The sequence below is a fragment of the Anolis sagrei genome, chromosome 12, assembly GCF_037176765.1.
Source record: "Anolis sagrei isolate rAnoSag1 chromosome 12, rAnoSag1.mat, whole genome shotgun sequence".
Lineage (NCBI taxonomy): Eukaryota > Metazoa > Chordata > Lepidosauria > Squamata > Dactyloidae > Anolis > Anolis sagrei.
The window spans coordinates 5,456,495-5,476,511 of NC_090032.1; the positions used below are offsets into that span (position 1 = coordinate 5,456,495).

The 20,017-nt window shown below is 44.4% G+C and overlaps 1 protein-coding gene across 2 annotated transcripts in view; it reads right to left on the minus strand.

The window, feature by feature from the left end:
* Positions 1–20,017, minus strand: part of SV2A (synaptic vesicle glycoprotein 2A) — a 69,760-nt gene that overhangs the window by 17,454 nt on the left and 32,289 nt on the right. For both annotated transcript variants that reach the window (XR_010910380.1, XM_060758039.2), the window contains exons 3-7: positions 10,095–10,275; positions 8,952–9,103; positions 6,950–7,083; positions 5,616–5,705; positions 4,064–4,174 (exon numbers count right to left, since the gene is read on the minus strand). Coding sequence is in view for 1 of the 2 variants with exons in the window: in XM_060758039.2 (XP_060614022.2) it covers positions 4,064–4,174; positions 5,616–5,705; positions 6,950–7,083; positions 8,952–9,103; positions 10,095–10,275 (668 nt within the window). In the remaining variant the exon portion in view is untranslated. The remainder of the gene's footprint in view (positions 1–4,063; positions 4,175–5,615; positions 5,706–6,949; positions 7,084–8,951; positions 9,104–10,094; positions 10,276–20,017) is intronic.

The following is a 20,017-nucleotide window of genomic DNA, read 5'->3' on the forward strand; positions in this document are numbered from 1 at the left end:
GCTCCCCCTGGACTGCTAGGGCTGTTGTGAGCTGAGGGGGCGCTCCTCGAGTGGCGGTCGAGGGGCATCTACAGAGGCGTCTCTGTGCCCCTGGCAAAAAAAAGTGTTCTGCGACCGCTTACTTCGCGTAATGGACGAGCCGCCCCTGGATCCGATCCAGCTGGTCCAAGATAAGGGGTTGCATAGCCTTGAAGATAATGAATGAATGAGCAGACAAAATCATCTGCAATTAAGTCTCCGGAAACGCACTCGCTTGGCTAGCAAGCGAGAAGCCAAGGGTGCCAAAGGTCAATGCAATGTGTTCATGTCTGCAAAGGGTATTTAGCCTTCTAGCTGACAAGCAGGGGTTGTCAGTCCAACGTAGCTCTTCTCATGCAAACTTCTGTGGATTAACTTTGGCTTTTCGCAGCACGCTTCTGGCTTCCTGAGTCTGGGATTCGGGCCTCGTTTTCAACTGTTTTCCATGGACTCTTGTTTGATCCTGCTTCATGTTTTTGCCTTTGGATCTTGGAAACTTTGTCTTTGCATTTAAGCTTTTGTCCTGCCTATGGAACTTTTGCATTTCTTATACTTTGTTTTGATTTTGCCTTTTTTTCCTCAATAAACTACAAAACCTACAGCTTTGGTGTGGTGGTGTCTGGAGCAAGGTGAAAGCTACCCTGAGTTGCAACAGGGAATGTGTCCTCCATAGTACTGTAAGACTATGCACGGTCTTACTTGTGCTGCTAAATTCCTGCCCTAAAAATTGGCAATTCGAATCCGCAAGACGAGGGTGAGCTCCTGTCTGTCAGCTCCAGCTCCTGCCAACCTAGCCGTTCGAAAACATGCTAGATATATAGGTACCACTGTTGCACTCCAGACCAGGAAAGCCCTCTGACTTTAAACACCACACAGCTGAGTAGAAATGCAATCCATTTATTTAAGCTATTAAAAAAGGAGTAGTAGTAAAAAGCACTTTAAAAGAATAGGTAAATCCAATTGGTAGGAAGATAAGCTAATAGTCCAGGAAATAAGTCCATCGAAGTTCGCAAAAAACAAAGGCGGAAACTTCTATAGTAAAATCAAAAGACTGGAAACGTAAATCCAAGACAGAGAAGGAAGGGCCAGCTAGTCCAAACCCATTTATTCTCCTATCCCAGAACACAATCAAAGCCCTCCCAGCAGATGGCCATCCACCCTAGGCTTTAAAAAACTCCAAGGAAGGAGACTCCACCAAACTCACAGGCAACATATTTCACATATTGAGACTTCAAGGGCCAGCTAGTCCAGCCCCATTCATTCTCCCATGCCAGAGCACAATCAAAGCCCTCCCGGCAGATGGCCATCCACCCTCTGCTTTAAAAAACTCCAGAGAAGGAGACTCCACCAAACTCATAGGCAGCATATTTCACATATTGAGACTTCAAGGGCCAGCTAGTCCAACCCCATTCATTCTTCCATTCCAGAACACAATCAAAGCCCTCCCGGCAGATGGCCATCCACCCTAGGCTTTAAAAAACTCCAAGGAAGGAGACTCCACCAAACTCACAGGCAACATATTTCACATACTGAGACTTCAAGGGCCAGCTAGTCCAAACCCATTCATTCTCCCATCCCAGAACATAATCAAAGCCCTCCCAGCAGATGGCCATCCACCCTCTGCTTTCAAAAACTCCAGAGAAGAAGACTCTACCAAACTCACAGGCAACATATTTCACATATTGAGACTTCAAGGGCCAGTAGTCCAAACCAATTCATTCTTCCATGCCAGAACACAATCAAAGCCCACCCGGCAGATGGCCATCCACCCTCTGCTCTAAAAAACTCCAGAGAAGGCGACTCCACCAAACTCACAGGCAGCATATTTCACATACTGAGACTTCAAGGGCCAGCTAGTCCAACCCCATTCATTCTTCCATGCCAGAACACAATCAAAGCCCTCCCGGCAGATGGCCATCCACCCTAGGCTTTAAAAAAATCCAAGGAAGGAGACTCCACCAAACTCACAGGCAACATATTTCACATACTGAGACTTCAAGGGCCAGCTAGTCCAACCCCATTCATTCTTCCATGCCAGAACACAATCAAAGCCCACCCGGCAGATGGCCATCCACCCTCGGCTTTAAAAAAAACTCCAGAGAAGGAGACTCCACCAAACTCACAGGCAACATATTTCACATATTGAGACTTCAAGGGCCAGTAGTCCAAACCAATTCATTCTTCCATGCCAGAACACAATCAAAGCCCACCCGGCAGATGGCCATCCACCCTCTGCTCTAAAAAACTCCAGAGAAGGCGACTCCACCAAACTCACAGGCAGCATATTTCACATACTGAGACTTCAAGGGCCAGCTAGTCCAACCCCATTCATTCTTCCATGCCAGAACACAATCAAAGCCCTCCCGGCAGATGGCCATCCACCCTAGGCTTTAAAAAACTCCAGAGAAGGAGACTCCACCAAACTCATAGGCAACATATTTCACATATTAAGACTTCAAGGGCCAGCTAGTCCAACCCCATTCATTCTTCCATGCCAGAACACAATCAAAGCCCTCCCGGCAGATGGCCATCCACCCTAGGCTTTAAAAAAATCCAAGGAAGGAGACTCCACCAAACTCACAGGCAACATATTTCACATACTGAGACTTCAAGGGCCAGCTAGTCCAACCCCATTCATTCTTCCATGCCAGAACACAATCAAAGCCCACCCGGCAGATGGCCATCCACCCTCGGCTTTAAAAAAAACTCCAGAGAAGGAGACTCCACCAAACTCACAGGCAACATATTTCACATATTGAGACTTCAAGAGCCAGCTAGCCCAACCCAATTCATTCTCCCATGCCAGAACACAATCAAAGCCCTCCCGGCAGATGGCTATCCACCCTCAGCTCTAAAAAACTCCAAGGAAGGAGACTCCACCAAACTCTTAGGCAACATATTTCACATATTGAGACTTCAAGGGCCAGCTAGTCCAACCCCATTCATTCTCCCATGCCAGAACACAATCAAAGCCCTCCCGGCAGATGGCCATCCACCCTCAGCTTTAAAAAACTCCAAGGAAGGAGACTCCACCAAACTCACAGGCAACATATTTCACATATTGAGACTTCAAGGGCCAGCTAGTCCAAACCCATTCATTCTTCCATGCCAGAACACAATCAAAACCCTCCCAGCAGATGGCCATCCACCCTAGGCTTTAAAAAACTCCAGAGAAGGAGACTCCACCAAACTCATAGGCAACATATTTCACATATTGAGACTTCAAGGGCCAGCTAGTCCAAACCCATTCATTCTTCCATGCCAGAACACAATCAAAACCCTCCCAGCAGATGGCCATCCATCCTAGGCTTTAAAAAACTCCAGAGAAGGAGACTCCACCAAACTCATAGGCAACATATTTCACATATTGAGACTTCAAGGGCCAGCTAGTCCAAACCCATTCATTCTTCCATGCCAGAACACAATCAAAGCCCACCCGGCAGATGGCCATCTACCCTAGGCTTTAAAAAACTCCAAGGAAGGAGATTCCACCAAACTCACAGGCAACATATTTCACATATTGAGACTTCAAGGGCCAGCTAGTCCAAACCCATTCATTCTTCCATGCCAGAACACAATCAAAACCCTCCCAGCAGATGGCCATCCAGCCTCTGCTTTCCTCCAAAGAAGGAGAATGCACCAGACTCCTAGGCAACATATTTTAAACAGCACTTACCACTGTGTTTATTTTTCCAAATATTCAAGTGGTCTAGTTAGAAAATGCCTAATGTTGTGAGTAAACTACAACTCCCATCATCCTCTATCATTGCCCACGCGCCGCACCAGTAGTTAAAATTGGTTGTGGTGGGTCTGTGTGCCAGCTTTGGTCGAGATCCATTGTCAGCGGGGTTCAGAGTGCTCTCAGGATGTGGGTGAACTATAACTCCCAGCATCCAAGGTCAATTCCCTCCAAACCCCGCCAGTCGTTAAAGTTGGTCATGATTAGTCTGTATGCTAAGATCCACTGTTGGTGGGAGTACATCCAGAGAGCCCTGGATGTGGGGTGAACTATAACTCCCAAAACCCAGCAACCTCAATGCCTTACCTGTTGCGAAAGGTTCAAGCAACGGACCATCCAGCGCCGGTGCAAAGCCCCCGTGTCGGACTGGATCTCGACCAGTTCGTCCTCCTGTTTGATGGTCTTGATATGGGTCACCTGCGGAATCAAGTGGGTCAATGGACCATATTATATTATAGCGCTATATGTAATATAATAGTTATATAATATATCTGATATATTACCATAGAAATATAATATATAATAATTGTATTTTGTATCATAATTATTATATAAAATAATATACATAATATAATATAATATTTTATTATAATAAATAATATGCATAATATATTTGTACTACTAATAACTATAATAATTATATAATATTGCAATTAAATATACACTATTAGATAATAATAAATCATATAGTATATACAATAATATATATAATATAGTTGTACTAATAATATGAATTATAATAATTATATATCATTGCAATTAATTATGATACTAAATCATATAGTGTATGCAATTATATATATACTATAGTTGCAGTAATAATATTAATTATAATTATTATATATCATAACAATTAATTATACACTATTAGATAATAATATATAATATATTATATACAATAATATACATAATATAGTTGTACTAATATTAATTATAATAATCATATATCATTGCAATTAATTATACACTATTACATAATAAATCATATATTATATACAATAATATATATAATGTAATTGTACTAATAATATGAATTATAATAATTATATATCATAACAATTAATTATAAACTATTAGATAATAATAAATCATATAGTATATGCAATTATATATATAATATGTACTAATAGTATCAATTATAATAATTATATATAACTGCAATTAATTATACACTATTAAATAATAATATATCATATATTATATACAATAATATATATACTATAGTTGTACTAATAATATGATATATTATGAATAATAATTATATATCAATGCAATTAATTATAAACTATTATAATAATATATCACATAGTATATACAATAAAATATATAATATAGTTGTACTAATAATATGAATTATAGTAATTATATATCATTCCAATTAATTATAAATTATTCGATAATAATATATCAAATAGTATATGCAATAATATATATAATATAGTTAGACTAATAATATGAATTATAATAATTATATATCACTGTAATTAATTGTAAAATATTAGATAATAATATATCATATAGTATATACAATAATATATATAATACAGTTGTACTAATAATATTAATTATAATAATTATATATCACTGTAATTAATTGTAAAATATTAAACAATATATCATATAGTATATACAATAATATATATAATACAGTTGTACTAACAGTATCAATTATAATAATTATATATTACTGCAATTAATTATAAACTATAATAATAATAATAATAATAATAACCATATAATAATCAATGTTGGATCCATATATTATATACTACATGCAGTTATAACCATATTATATTATAATGTTATATATAATGTAATAGTTATATTATATTATATTATTATAATACTATAATCTTACCGAGAAGACCCGTTCGGGGTGTCCCTTGGCCCGCATGTTGGTGTCATGGACTTGCTTCAGCACCATCCAGGCCTCGTCGTGCTTCCCATTCTAGAAATGCAAAAAAAAAAAACCCACATAAATTTGGACCCCAAAAATGTGCTTCTAAACCTTCCTGACAGATGGCCATCCAGTCTCTGAATCATAGAATCCTAGAGTTGGGAAAGACTCCAAAGGTCATCCAGTCTAACCTGATTCTAATATATAGGAAGACACAACCAAAGCTCTCTTGACAGATGGTCATCCTGCCTCACAATCATAGAATCATAGAGTTGGGAGAGACTCCAAAGGTCATCCAGCCCAACCCAATTCTACTATGTAGGAAGACACAATCAAAGCCCTCTCGACAGATGGCCATCCTGCCTCGGAATCATAGAATCCTAGAGTTGGAAGAGACTTCAGCCCGATTCCAAAATGTAGGAAGACACAATCAAAGCCCTCCCGACAGATGGCCATCCTGTCTCTGAATCATAAATCCTAGAGTTGGGAGACTCCAAAGGTCATCCAGTCCAACCCAATTCCAATATGTAGGAAGATACAACCAAAGCCCTCCCGACAGATGGCCATCCTGCCTCGGAATCATAGAATCCTAGAGTTGGGAGAATTCAATCCGATTCCAATATGTAGGAAGACACAATCAAAGCCCTCCTGACAGATGGCCATCCTGCCTCTGAATCACAGAAGCCTAGAGTTGGAAGACTCCAATGGTCATCCAGTCCAATCCAATTCCAATCTGTAGGAAGACACAACCAAAGCCCTCTTGACAGATGGCCATCCTGCCTCGCAATCATAGAATCCTAGAGTTGGAAGAGACTCCAAAGGTCATTCAGTCCAACCCGATTCCACTATGTAGGAAGACACAATCTAAGTCTTCCTGACAGATGGCCATCCAGTCCAACCCAATTCTAATGTGTAGGAAGACATAATCAAAGCCCTCCCAACAGATGGCCATCCAGTCTCTGAATCATAGAATCCTAGAGTTGGGAGACTCCAAAGGCCATCCAGTCCAACCTGATCCCAATGCATAGGAAGACACAATCAAAGCCCTCCCGACAGATGGCCATCCTGCCTCGGAATCCTAGAATCCTAGAATTGGAAGACACTTCAACCTGATTCCAATATGTAGGAAGACACAATCAAAGCCCTCCCGACAGATGGCCATCCTGCCTCGGAATCACAGAAGCCTAGAGTTGGGAGACTCCAAAGGTCATCCAGTCCAACCCGATTCCACTATGTAGGAAGACACAATCAAAGCCCTCCCGACAGATGGCCGTTCGCCCCATGTCCCCACATACCTCCAGGAAGAAGCGTGGGCTCTCCGGCATGGTGGTGAGGGCGCCGATGGCGAAGACGGACGGGAAAGCGCAAACCAAGACGAAGACGCGCCAGCTGTGGAACTGGTAAGCGGAACCCATTTGGAAGCTCCATCCTTTTGAGCGACGGAACAAAAACAGCCGAGGGCGACAAAAGGAAGAGGAGATGAGAAGAAGAGAACGGTTTCGCTTGAACATCTCAGCTTGACGTTCCTTAGAATCATAGATTTTTACGAGAGCACAAGAGTTATCCAGTCCAACCCCCTTTGGCCAAAAAAGGCACAATCAAAGCCCTCCTGACAGATGGCCACGCAGCCTCTGCTTGAAAAACTCAGGAGGGGACTCTGATGCAACAAATTCTATTACGGAACAGCTCTTACCAGCAGGAAATTCTTCCTAATGTTGAGGTGAGATCTCTTTTCCTGCAATTTGAGCCCATTGCTGCATTATGTCCTTTTATTATTGTTATTATTATTATTATTATTATTATTATTATGACACAAAAGCACAGTATGTCACAGCAAAGGAGATTTATATTCCGGATTTCGTATCACAAAATCACAAGTCGAACACTTCCCAAGTGTCTAGGACTGTGTGATGTATTACTATTATTATTATTATTATTATTATTATTATTACTACTACTATTATTTATTATTATTATTATTATTATTATTATTATTATTATTATTATTGTGTTGTCGAAGGCTTTCACAGCCAGAGTCACTGACGTTTCACCTGCATGTATGGCAGGCATCCCCAGAGGTTGTGAGGTCAAGGCCAGCTAATCACCTCCCAACAAAGGATTCCCCCAGGCAGTAAGAAGCCAGACCTTGAAACAGCTAGGCCATTAAATACTTGGGTTGTTGTGAGTTTTCCGGCCTGCCTGGAAATATTCCAGAAGCATTCTCTCCTGACATTTCACCTGCATCTATGGCAGGCATCCTCAGAGGTTGTGAGGTCGGAGCCAGCTAATCAACTCCCAACAAAGGATTCCCCTGGGCAGTAAGAAGCCAGACCTTGAAACGGCTAGGCCATTAAATACTTGGGTTGTTGTGTGTTTTCCGGGCTGTCTGGCTATGTTCCAGAAGCATTCTGTATCTATGGCATCTATGGCAGGCATCCTCAGAGGTTGTGAGGTCAGGGTCAGCTAATCACCTCCCAACAAAGGATTCCCCCAGGCAGTAAGAAGCCAGGCAGTAAGAAGCCAGACCTTAAAACTGCTAGGCCATTAAATGCTTGGGTTGTTGTGAGTTTTCCGGCCTGCCTGGGCATGTTCCAGAAGTATCCTTTCCTGACATTTCTCCTGCATCTATGGCAGAGATTGTGAGGTCGGAGCCAGTTAAACAACTCCCAACAAAGGATTCCCCCAGGCAGTAAGAAGCCAGACCTTAAAACTGCTAGGCCATTAAATGCTTGGGTCGTTGTGAGTTTTCTTCACTCTCTGGCCACCTATGGCAGGCATCCTCAGACGTTGTGAGGTCAGGGCCAGCTAATCACCTCCCAACAAAGGATTCCCCCAGGCAGTAAGAAGCCAGAATTTGAAACTGCTAGGCCATTAAATACTTGGGTTTGTGTGAGTTTTCCAGGCTGCCTGGCCATGTTCCAGAAGCATTCTCTCCTGACGTTTCATCTGCATCTATAGCAGGCTTCCTCAGAGGTTGTGAGGTCGGAGCCAGCTAATCACCTCCCAACAAAGGATTCCCCCAGGCAGTAAGAAGCCAGACCTTAAAACTGCTAGGCCATTAAATGCTTGGGTTGTTGTGAGTTTTCTTCACTATCTGGCCACTTATGGCAGGCATCCTCAGAGGTTGCGAGGCCTGTTGGAAACTGGAGTAGTAGGGTTTTTGAAGCAGCCAGGCTTTGAAGCTGCAAGGCCATTCAAAACTAACCAAGGTACACTTTCAATGAATATCTCAACCAATTCAACATACATTGTGGCAGGAAATAACACAAGAAAATTGCTATATAACTCCAAAAATACCGTAATGGGGGATGATGGCCCAAGCCATGGCCGAGGCGTAGATGCCGCCAATCATCCAGAACATGCAGAGCCAGCTGAGATGCTCTCCCCGCTTCTCTTGCGCCAGGAACTCCGAATAGTAGGAGAAGACGATGGGGATCGAGCCCCCGATGCTAGAAACGGGTGGGAAAGAAAGGAGAAGCAGCTTTCAATGTTTAACATTGACACAAATGACCAGCCACTGCCAGAAGGGACAGAGAGTTTCATCTATGCTGACGATCGTGCCATCACCACCCAAGCAGGGAGCTTTGCAATGCTTCTGGAACATGGCCAGACAGCCCGGAAAACTCACAGCAAAGCCTTCAACAATATAGTATTATATTTATTTATACCCTGCTTGCAAAAAATTCAAACGGCTTACATTAAAAGCATTTCCATACCATTTAAAATCAAATTAAAGTGGGGCAAACGGCATTCATTTGACAGCTTATTTGCACCCATCTCACTCTATTTCCAGCACGTGGTTTTAAAAAAGTAGTTTCAAAGGGAATTATGGCTCCCAGAATCCCTCTGGTAGTATAATAATAATAATAATAATAATAATAATAATCTTTATTTATATATGAGACCAAGCTCGGTAATACATTACAGCAAAATAAATACAAAATGACAATAATAATAATAATAATAATAATAATAATAATTTATACCCCGCTTATATGAGGCCAAGCCTGATAATAGACTACAGCAAAATAAATAGAAAACGACAAAAATAATAATAATAACATCGCAATAAAATAAGTAAAACATTGCAAAATAACAAAGAGAAAAATCAGGCACATTGGGCAACTCAAAGGTACAACATTGAATGATAAAACACTAGATGAGGTAGGAATGAAAAAAGTATATTTGCAAAGGAAACTAGTCCCTAGTCCTCATGGAGGCAGAAAGGAAACAATTATGAAATTCAAGGTGCATCTACACTGTCTTGGCTCAATATTATGGAGTCCTGGGAGTTGTAGTTTTCCAAGGTTGGGAACTTTCTCGCCCAATGACAGCTCCCAGGGTTGCATTGCACTGAGTTGTGAGAATTAGAGTGGTTCCAAAGTGCATCCATTCGACAGTGTAGATGCACGTGGAAACTATAAACAGATCCCTTCGTACCCGACGCCGGAGAGGAGGCGGCAGAAGAGGAAAGTGCCGTATCCCTGGACGAAGGAGGAGAAGAAGGCGAAGACGCTGTTGACGGAGAGGGCCATCAGCAGGCATTGCCGCCGCCCCAGCCGGTCCGCCAGGCTGCCCCAAAAGAAAGCGCCGACCATCATCCCCAGGTAGACGATGAGACCTAGAGGGAGGAAAGGAAGGGTTGAAAAGTCTCCACGTTGGCTCACCACAATGTCAACATTTCCCCTTTTGTATCAAAACAATAGGCTGTTAGGAATCGTGAGCACTGAAGTCCAAAATATCTGGAGGCAGAAAGACACAATCAAAACCCTCCCGACAGATGGCCATCCAGCCTCTGTTTCAAGACTTCCACCAAACTCCCACACAGCTTATATTCCACTATGGTTGGAAGAGACCCCCAAAACTCATCGAATTCCATTTTGCTAGGCAGGAAGACACAATCAAAACCCTCCCGACAGATGGCCATCCAGCCTTTGTTTAAAGACTTCCACCAAACTCTCACACAGCTTATATTCCACTATGGTTGGAAGACACCCCAAAAACTCATCGAATTCCATTTTGCTAGGCAGGAAGAAACAATCAAAACCCTCCCAACAGATGGCCATCCAGTCTCTGTTTAAAGACTTCCACCAACCGCCCAGACAGTCTATATTCCACTGCAATTGGAAGTGGAGCCCCAAAACACATCCAACCCTATTTTACCAGGCAGGAAGACACGATCAAAACCCTCCCGACAGATGACCATCTAGCCATCCCAGTAGGGTGGCCATTTGCAACTGAAAATTTTCATTTGCATGCTTTTCTAGGCCTTTGTTGTCCTCCAACTCAGTGTAGATGGGGACCTGAACCTGCTGGAGTTTCTGAACAGTGTCCAAAGCAGCCCCAAGAAGGGTGCATTACAGTAGTCCAAACAGGATGCACTGATGCTCATTTGGGGCTTTCATTTGCATGCCTTTCTAGGCCTTTGTTGTCTTCCAACTGCTGTGTAGATCGGGACCTGAGCCTGCTAGAGCTTCCGAATAGCTTCCAAGGGCAGTCCCAAGTAGGATGCATTACAGTAGTCCAAACAGGATGCACTAATATGTATTTGGGGCTTTCATTTGCAAGCCTTTCTAGGCCTTTGTTGTCTTCCAACTGCAGTGTAGATGGGGACCTGAACATGCTGGAGATTCGGAACAGCTTCCAAGGGCAGCCCCAAGTAGGGAGCATTAAAGTAGTCCAAACGGGATGCCCAAGATGTTTGACTCTCTCACTGAAATCCTTGAATATTCTACGATACGAAAAAAAGGAAGGGAAGGAAGGAGATGGGAGTCTTGAGAAGGAATCCCAGAAGCATATTGGGGCGTTTGTTGTCTTCCAACTGCAGTGTAGATGGGGACCTGAACCTGCTGGAGTTTCTGAACAGCTTCCAAGGGCAGCCCCAAGTAGGGCGCATTACAGTAGTCCAAACGGGATATGAATTTGGGTCTTTCATTTGCATGCCTTTCTAGGCCTTTGTTGTCTTCCAACTGCAGTGTAGATGGGGACCTGAACCTGCTGGAGTTTCGGAACAGCTTCCAAGGGCAGCTCCAAATAGGATTCATTACAGTAGTCCAAACGGGATGGCCAACATGTTTGACTCTCTCTCTGAAATCCTCGAACATTCTGTGATACGGAAAAAAAAGAAGGAAGGAGATGGGAGACTTGAGAAGGAATCCCAGAAGCATATTGGGGTGTTTGTTGTCTTCCAACTGCAGTGCAGATGGGGACCTGAACCTGCTGGAGTTTCCAAACAGTTTCCAAGGGCAGCCCCAAGTAGGATGCATTACAGTAGTCCAAACGGGATGCACTGATGCGCATTTGGGGCTTTCTTTTGCATGCCTTTCTAGGCCTTTGTTGTCTTCCAACTGCAGTGTAGATGGGGACCTGAACCTACTGGAGTTTCCGAACAGCTTCCAAGGGCAGCACCATGGAGGGTGCATTACAGTATTCCAAATGGAATGCCCTCATGCCCAATTGGAGCTTTCATTTGCATGCTTTTCTAGGAGTTTGTTGTCTTCCAACTGCAGTGTAGGTGGGAACCTGAACCAGCTGGAGTTTTGGAACAGCTTCCAAGGGCAACACCAAATAGGATGCATTACAGTAGTCCAAACAGGATGCACTGATGTGCATTTGGGGCTCTCACTTGCATGCTTTCTTAATCTTCCCACTGCAGTGTAGGTGGGGACATGAACCTGCTGGAGTTTCAGAACAGCTTCCAAGGGCAGCCCCAAGTAGGGTGCATTACAGTAGTCCAAACGGGATGACCAGCATGTTTGACTCTGAAATCCTTGAATGTTCTACAATATGGAAAAAAAAGAAGTAGATGGGAGTCTTGAGAAGGAATCCCAGAAGCATATTGGGGAATTGGTGATGCAGTGTGCAGGAGGCTCCGAATTGGAGGACAGGAGTGGTTTTTCACGGTAGCGCAACCCAGCCCTGGTTGCGGCACTGCGCTTAAGACTGTGAGCATGCGGCAAAGCGGGAAGGTCGGGAAAACAGTTCCGATGGAGTCGGCCTTAATCCCTCCGGCGACAAAGACGGAGCCGGGCTTTTGCTGCTCGCTTTCCGGACCCTTTAATCCTGGGATTAGTCCACCGAAGATCAGGCCAATTCAGGGAGGCCGACAGATGCGGCGGATTTGCCAGGAAGGGGGGCAACGATGCCCTACGGCATGCCAGAGAGTTTTGGTGCGCCGGGGATTAGTGGCCTCCGTTGCATTGTCCTCCGGCTCCTCTCCTTCTCCTCCTCCGGAACGGAAGGCGTTGCGAATTTTTGCAAGACTGCAGTGCGGCATTCGAAAACGGCACCCCCAACCTTGCCACGAAATTCCAGCTCCGCCGGAGCGCGGCATGGAAATTGGGCCCACCAATGCGCCCAAAGGCCTCCGTTTCCTTCTCTCGGAGAGATCGCTGCTCCAGATCTGGAGGCCAGAGAGAAAGGATATCCGCATTGGTGGTCCAAAGGTCTCTACTTCCCTCTCATGCTCTGGATCCGAAAGGGTGGCCACATTTCTGGTCCACCAATGTGTCCAAACTTTCCTAATGCCCCAAATCCCTTAATACAGTTCCTCATTTGTGGTGACCCCCAACCATAGCATCATTTCCGTTGCTACTCTGCGTATCGTAATGTAAATATCTGATATGCAGGATCACTGGACCAAGTTTGGCACAAATACCCAATACGCCCGAATTTGAATACTGGTGGGGTTGGGGAGGGGGGCTGATTTTGTCATTTGGGAGTTGTAGTTGCAGGGATTTATAGTTCACCTACCATCAAGAGCATTGTGAACTCCACCAAGGATGGAACTGAACCAAACTTGGCACACAGAACTCCCACGACTAACAGAAAACACCATTAAGAACTATTAAGCAATAAGTTCTATACCTTAAAGTCAGTTCAGGCAACACTGCATTAAAGTGAGAAGAGGGTTTGGTGCACATTGACCATGAGTTTTGGAGTTATAGTTCACCCACATCCTGGGAGCATTGTGGACTCAAACAATGATGGATCTGGACCCAACTTGACACCAATACTCCATACGCCCAAATCTGAGCACTGCTGCAGTTTGGGGAAAATAGACCTTGACACTTGGGAGTTGGAGTTGCTGAGATTTATCGTTCGCCTACGATCAAAGAGCATTCTGAACTCCACCAAGGATGGAATTGAACCAAACATGGCACACAGAACTCCCACAACGAACAGAAAACACCATTAAGAACTATTAAGCAATAAGTTCTGTACCTTAAAGTCAGTTCAGGCAACACTGTGTTAGAGTGAGAAGAGGGTTTGGTGCACATTGACCATGAGTTTTGGAGTTATAGTTCACCTACATCCAGAGAGCATTGTGGACTCAAACAATGATGGATCTGGACCAAACTTGGCACCAATACTCCATACGCCCAAATCTGAGCACTGCTGGAGTTTGGGGAAAATAGACTTTGACACTTGGAAGTTGTAGTTGCTGGGATTTATAGTTCACCTACGATCAAAGAGCATTCTGAACTCCACCAAGGATGGAATTGAACCAAACATGGCACACAGAACTCCCACAACGAACAGAAAACACCATTAAGAACTATTAAGCAATAAGTTCTGTACCTTAAAGTCAGTTCAGGCAACACTGCGTTAGAGTGAGAAGATGGTTTGGTGCACATTGACCATGAATTTTAGAGTTATAGTTCACCTACATCTAGAGAGCAATGTGGATTCAAACAATGATGGATCTGGACCAAACTTGGCACCAACACTCCATACGCCCAAATGTGAATACTGGTGGAGTTTGGGGAAAATATACCTTGACATTTAGGAGTTGTAGTTGCTGGGATTTTTAGTTCACCTACAATCAAGAGTATTGTGAACTCCACCAAGGATGAAATTGAACCAAACTTGGCACACAGAACTCCCATGACAAACAGAAAACACCATTAAGAACTATTAAGCAACAAGTTATGTACTTTAAAGTCAGTTCAGGCAACACTGCATTAAAGTGAGAAGAGGGTTTGGTGCACATTGACCATGAGTTTTGGAGTTATAGTTCACCCACATCCTGGGAGCATTGTGGACTCAAACAATGATGGATCTGGACCAAACTTGGCACCAACACTCCATACGCCCAAATGTGAATACTGATGGAGTTTGGGGAAAATATACCTTGACATTTAGGAGTTGTAGTTGCTGGGATTTATAGTTCACCTACAATCAAGAGCATTGTGAACTCCACCAAGGATGGAATTGAACCAAACACTCCCATGACTAAGGGAAAACACCATTAATAACTATTAAGCAACAAGTTATGTACCTTAAAGTCAGTTCAGGCAACACTGCATTAGAGTGAGAAAATGGTTTGGTGCACATTGATATTGAGTTTTGGAGTTATAGTTCACCTACATCCCGAGAGCATTGTGGATTCAAACAATGATGGATCTGGACCAAACTTGTCATGAATACTCCATACACCCAAATGTGAATACTGGTGGAGTTTGGGGAAAATAGACTTTGACACTTGGAAGTTGTAGTTGCTGGGATTTATAGTTCACCTACGATCAAAGAGCATTCTGAACTCCACCAAGGATGGAATTGAACCAAACTTGGCACACAGAACTCCAGTGACTAACTAAAACGCCATTAAGAACTATTAAGCAACAAGTTCTGTACCTTAAAGTCAGTTCAGGCAACACTGCATTAAAGTGAGAAGAGGGTTCGGTGCACACTGACCTTGAGTTTTGGAGTTATAGTTCACCAACGATGGAATTGACCTAAACTTGGCAGACAGAACTCCCATGACTAACAGAAAATACTGGAAAGGTTTAGTGGGCATTGACCTTGAATTTTGGAGTTGTAGTTCACCCACGGGGCCCCCCGGTGGCGCAGTGGGTTAAAGCACTGAGCTGCTGAGCTTGTTGACCAAAAGGTCGCAGGTTCGATTCCAGGGAGCGGCGTGAGCTTCCGCTGTCAGCCCTAGCTTCTGCCAACCTAGCAGTTCGAAAACATGCAAATGTGAGTAGATCAATAGGTACCGCTCCGGCGGGAAGGTAACGGTGCGTCATGCAGCCATGCTGGCTACATGACCTTGGAGGTGTCTATGGACAACGCTGGCTCTTCGGCTTAGAAATGGAGATGAGCACCACACCCCAGAGTCAGACATGATTGGACTTAATGTCAGGGGACAACTTTTACCTTAGTTCACCCACATCCTGAGAGCACTGTGGAGTCAAACAATGATGGTTCTGGATCAAACTTGGCACGAATACTCAATATATCCAAATTTGAACAATCGTGCCTGCGATAGAGGTGGGAGCGCGAGCAGGGCCTCTCCAGATGATCAAAGAGATCGTGCGGGTTTGTACACAGAAATGCAGTCACGCAGGTAGGCAGGTCCCAAACCGTTCAGGGCTTTGTAGGTGAGAACCTGCACCTTGAATTGAGACTGGAAAATGAACAGCAGCCAGTGGAGCTCCTTAAACAGGAGGGTTGACCGCTCCCTGTAAGAAGCACCAGTTAGTAACCTGGCTGCCGCCCATTGTACCAATTGAAATTTCCGGGCTGTCTTCAAGGGCAGCCCCCCGTAGAGTGCATTACAGTAATCCAATCTGGAGGTGACTAAAGCATGGACCACTGCAGTGTAGGTGGGGACATGAACCTGCCGGACTTTCGGAACAGCTTCCAAGGGTAGCCCCAAGTAGGGCGCATTAGTCCTGTGACTTCAGGGGGAGTGCAACCCCCTCCAGCACCGTTTGCCACCCTATACCACGATTCGGCTTACAATCGACCAGGAGGACCTCTGTCTTGTCGGGATTGATCCTCAGCTTGTTCCTCCTCATCCAGACAGCCACAGCGGTCAGGCACTCGTCCAGAACCCGAGGGGCTTCCTTGGACTTAGGTGGAAAAGAGTAGTAGAGTTGCGTGTCATCTGCATAGAGATGGCACCCAACTCCAAAACTCTGGATGACCTCCAGAGACGGCCCTAGGTAATTTTCAATGGTAAGCAATGGTAACAGTATTTTGGTGCTCCCCCCCCCCCCAAACCAATCACTGTTTGTCATGGGAGTTCTGTGTGCCATATTTGGTTCAATTCCATCATTGGTGGAGTTCAGAATGCTCTTTGATTGTAGGTGAATTATACATCCCAGTAACTACAACTCACATATGTCAAGGTCTATTATTATTATTATTATTATTATTATTATTATTATTATTATTATTATTGTCTAGATCTAGGGAAGTCATGCCCCCCATGCTCTATTCCGCTTTGGTTAGACCACACCTGGAATATTGTGTCCAATTCTGGGCACCACAATTCAAGAGAGATATTGACAAGCTGGAATGTGTCCAGAGGAGGGCGACTCAAATGATCAAGGGTCTGGAGAACAAGCCCTATGAGGAGCGGCTTAGGGAACTGGGCATGTTTAGCCTGAAGAAGAGAAGGCTGAGAGGAGATATGATAGCCATGTATAAATATGTGAGCGGAAGCCACAGGGAGGAGGAGGGAGCAAGCTTGTTTTCTGCTTCCCTGGAGACTAGGACGCGGAACAATGGCTTCAAACTACAAGAGAGGAGATTCCATCTGAACATGAGGAAGAACTTCCTGACTGTGAGAGCCGTTCAGCAGTGGAACTCTCTGCCCCGGAGTGTGGTGGAGGCTCCTTCTTTGGAAGCTTTTAAGCAGAGGCTGGATGGCCATCTGTCAGGGGTGATTTGAATGCAATATTCCTGCTTCTTGGCAGAATGGGGTTGGACTGGATGACCCATGAGGTCTCTTCCAACTTTTTGATTCTATGATTCTATTATTCTATTATTATTATTATTATCTTTATTTGTACCCAGCTAACATCTCCCGAAGGACTCGATGCGGCTTACAAAGGCCGAGGCATAACAAAAAACATATAGCATTATAAAGCAAGTCAAACATCAAGCAATGACAGTAAACAATAAAAACAATATACCATGACACAATAAAACTAGGGCCAGCCGAATGTAATGGGTACAGGTTAAAAAGTGCTGAGTATGACAGGTGGAATATAGGATTTTGGGGTAAGTACAATGTGCAGACAATCTTAAATCTCTGGTAAAGTGCTTCTGGGACATATTGCTGGAGTTTCCTATTCTGGAAAGGCACACCAGAACAGCCAGGTCTGCAAGCTCTTCCTAAAGACTGCCAGTGTAGGGGCTTGTCTGATATCCTTGGGGAGGGTGTTCCAAAGTCGGGGGGCCACCACAGAAAAGGCCCTGTCCCTTGTCCCCACCAAACACGCCTGCGACGCAGGTGGGATTGCAAGCAGGGCCTCTCCAGATGAACAAAGAGAATGCGTGGGTTCATAAATGGAGATGCGGTCACGCAGGTAGGCAGGTCCCAAATCGTTTAAGGCTTTGTAGGTAAGCACCTGCACCTTGAATTGGGAAAATGAACGGCAGCCAATGGAGCTCGTTGAACAGGAGGGTTGACCTCTCTCTGTAAGGAGCCCCAGTTAACATCCTGGCCGCCACCCATTGGACTAACTGAAATTTCTGAGCCGTTTTCAAGGGCAGCCCCATGTAGAGCGCATTACAGTAGTCAAATCTAGCGGTGACCCAGGCATGGACCACCCCGGCCAGATCAGCCTTTATGAGGTACGGTCGCAGTTGGCACACGAGTCTCAATTGTGCAAAAGCCCTCCCGGACAGCACCGACGCCTGAGCCTCAAGCGTAAGTGATGAATCCAAGAGGACTTCCAAACTGCGGACCTGTGGCTTCGGGGGAGTGCAACCCCGTCCAGTACAGGTTGCCACCCTATACCCCGATCCGGTTTTCGATCGACCAGGAGGACCTCTGTCTTGTCGGGATTGATCTTCTCAAGAGCCTCAAGATCACCCCTGGGCAAAATCAAGCATACCGCAACTGCTTACTTTGCGTAATGGTTGCGCCGCCCCTGTGTATACTGATTTGTTGGAAACCGCCTTGAGTCGCCAATTGGCGGAGAAAGGCGGTATACAAATACAGTAAATAAATAATAAATAATAGTAATTGAGTCATTAAGATAGATAGATAGATAGATAGATAGATAAGCTTATTGAGTCTTAATTGAGTTATAGATAGATAGGAATTGAGATTCTATTGAGCTATAGAGAAGCATATTGAGATTTTGAGCTATTTAGTATAAAGGACTATTGAGATAGTTATTGAACACTGTTTGCTTCATCTCCAAAACTAACCTTGGGTGGAATAGGGGAAGGAAGGCCTACGCTTTCTAAAGATAGTAGCTCTCAAGAACAGAGAAGCATCCCGAGCTCTGAGGATGACCTGGGAAGGAATCCCACTGGAGCATTGCAGCGCACCCAAATACCTGGGAGTCACTCTGGACCGTGCTCTGACCTACAAGAAGCACTGCCTGAACATCAAGCAAAAAGTGGGCGCTAGAAACAATATCATACGAAAGCTGACTGGCACAACCTGGGGATCACAACCAGACACAGTGAAGACATCTGCCCTTCCGCTGTGCTACTCCGCTGCTGAGTACGCATGCCCAGTGTGGAACACATCTCACCACGCTAAAACAGTGGATGTGGCTCTTAATGAGACATGGGGTGCCTGCGCCCTACACCACTCGAGAAATTACACTGCCTAGCCAGTATTGCACCACCTGACATCCGCCGAGAAGTGGCAGCCAATAGTGAAAGGACCAAGGCAGAGACATCTCCAGCTCATCCCCTGTTTGGGTATCAGCCAGCACATCAATGACTTAAATCCAGACATAGTTTTCTAAGATTTACAGAGACACTCGCCAGAACGCCTCAGCAAGCGAGAGTCCAAAAGTGGCAGGCTCAAACCCAGAACCTCAACCAATGGTTGATACCAAATGAGAGACTCCCCCTGGGCTGACTTGGAAGGCACTGAACAGACTGCGCTCTGGTACCACGAGATGCAAAGCCAACCTTCGGAAATGGGGCCACAAAGTGGAATCCTCGACATGCGAGTGCGGAGAGGAGCAAACCACTGACCACCTGCTGCAATGCAACCTGAGCCTTGCCACATGCACAATGGAGGACCTTCTTGCGGCAATGCCAGAGGCACTCCAAGTGGCCAGAAACTGGTCAAAGGACATTGAATCAACTACGAAACTCACAAATTTTGTACTTAGAGAAAGTACAAAATGTGTGAGTTTGGTAGTTGATTCAATGTCCTTTGACCAGTATCTGGCCACTTGGAGTGCCTCTGGTGTTGCCGCTTTGTTTGCTTTGCTTTGTTCTGTTAGAAATTTGTTTGTTTGCTTTGTTCTGTTAGAAATGTAATATAATTGACTGGCTGCTCTGACACGAGAAATAAGCTCAGGGTTGGGCTAAAAAGACCTCCGGATTTTTTCTACCATTTGGATGAAGGCAACTCAGCGACTAGAGGAAAAAAGAAA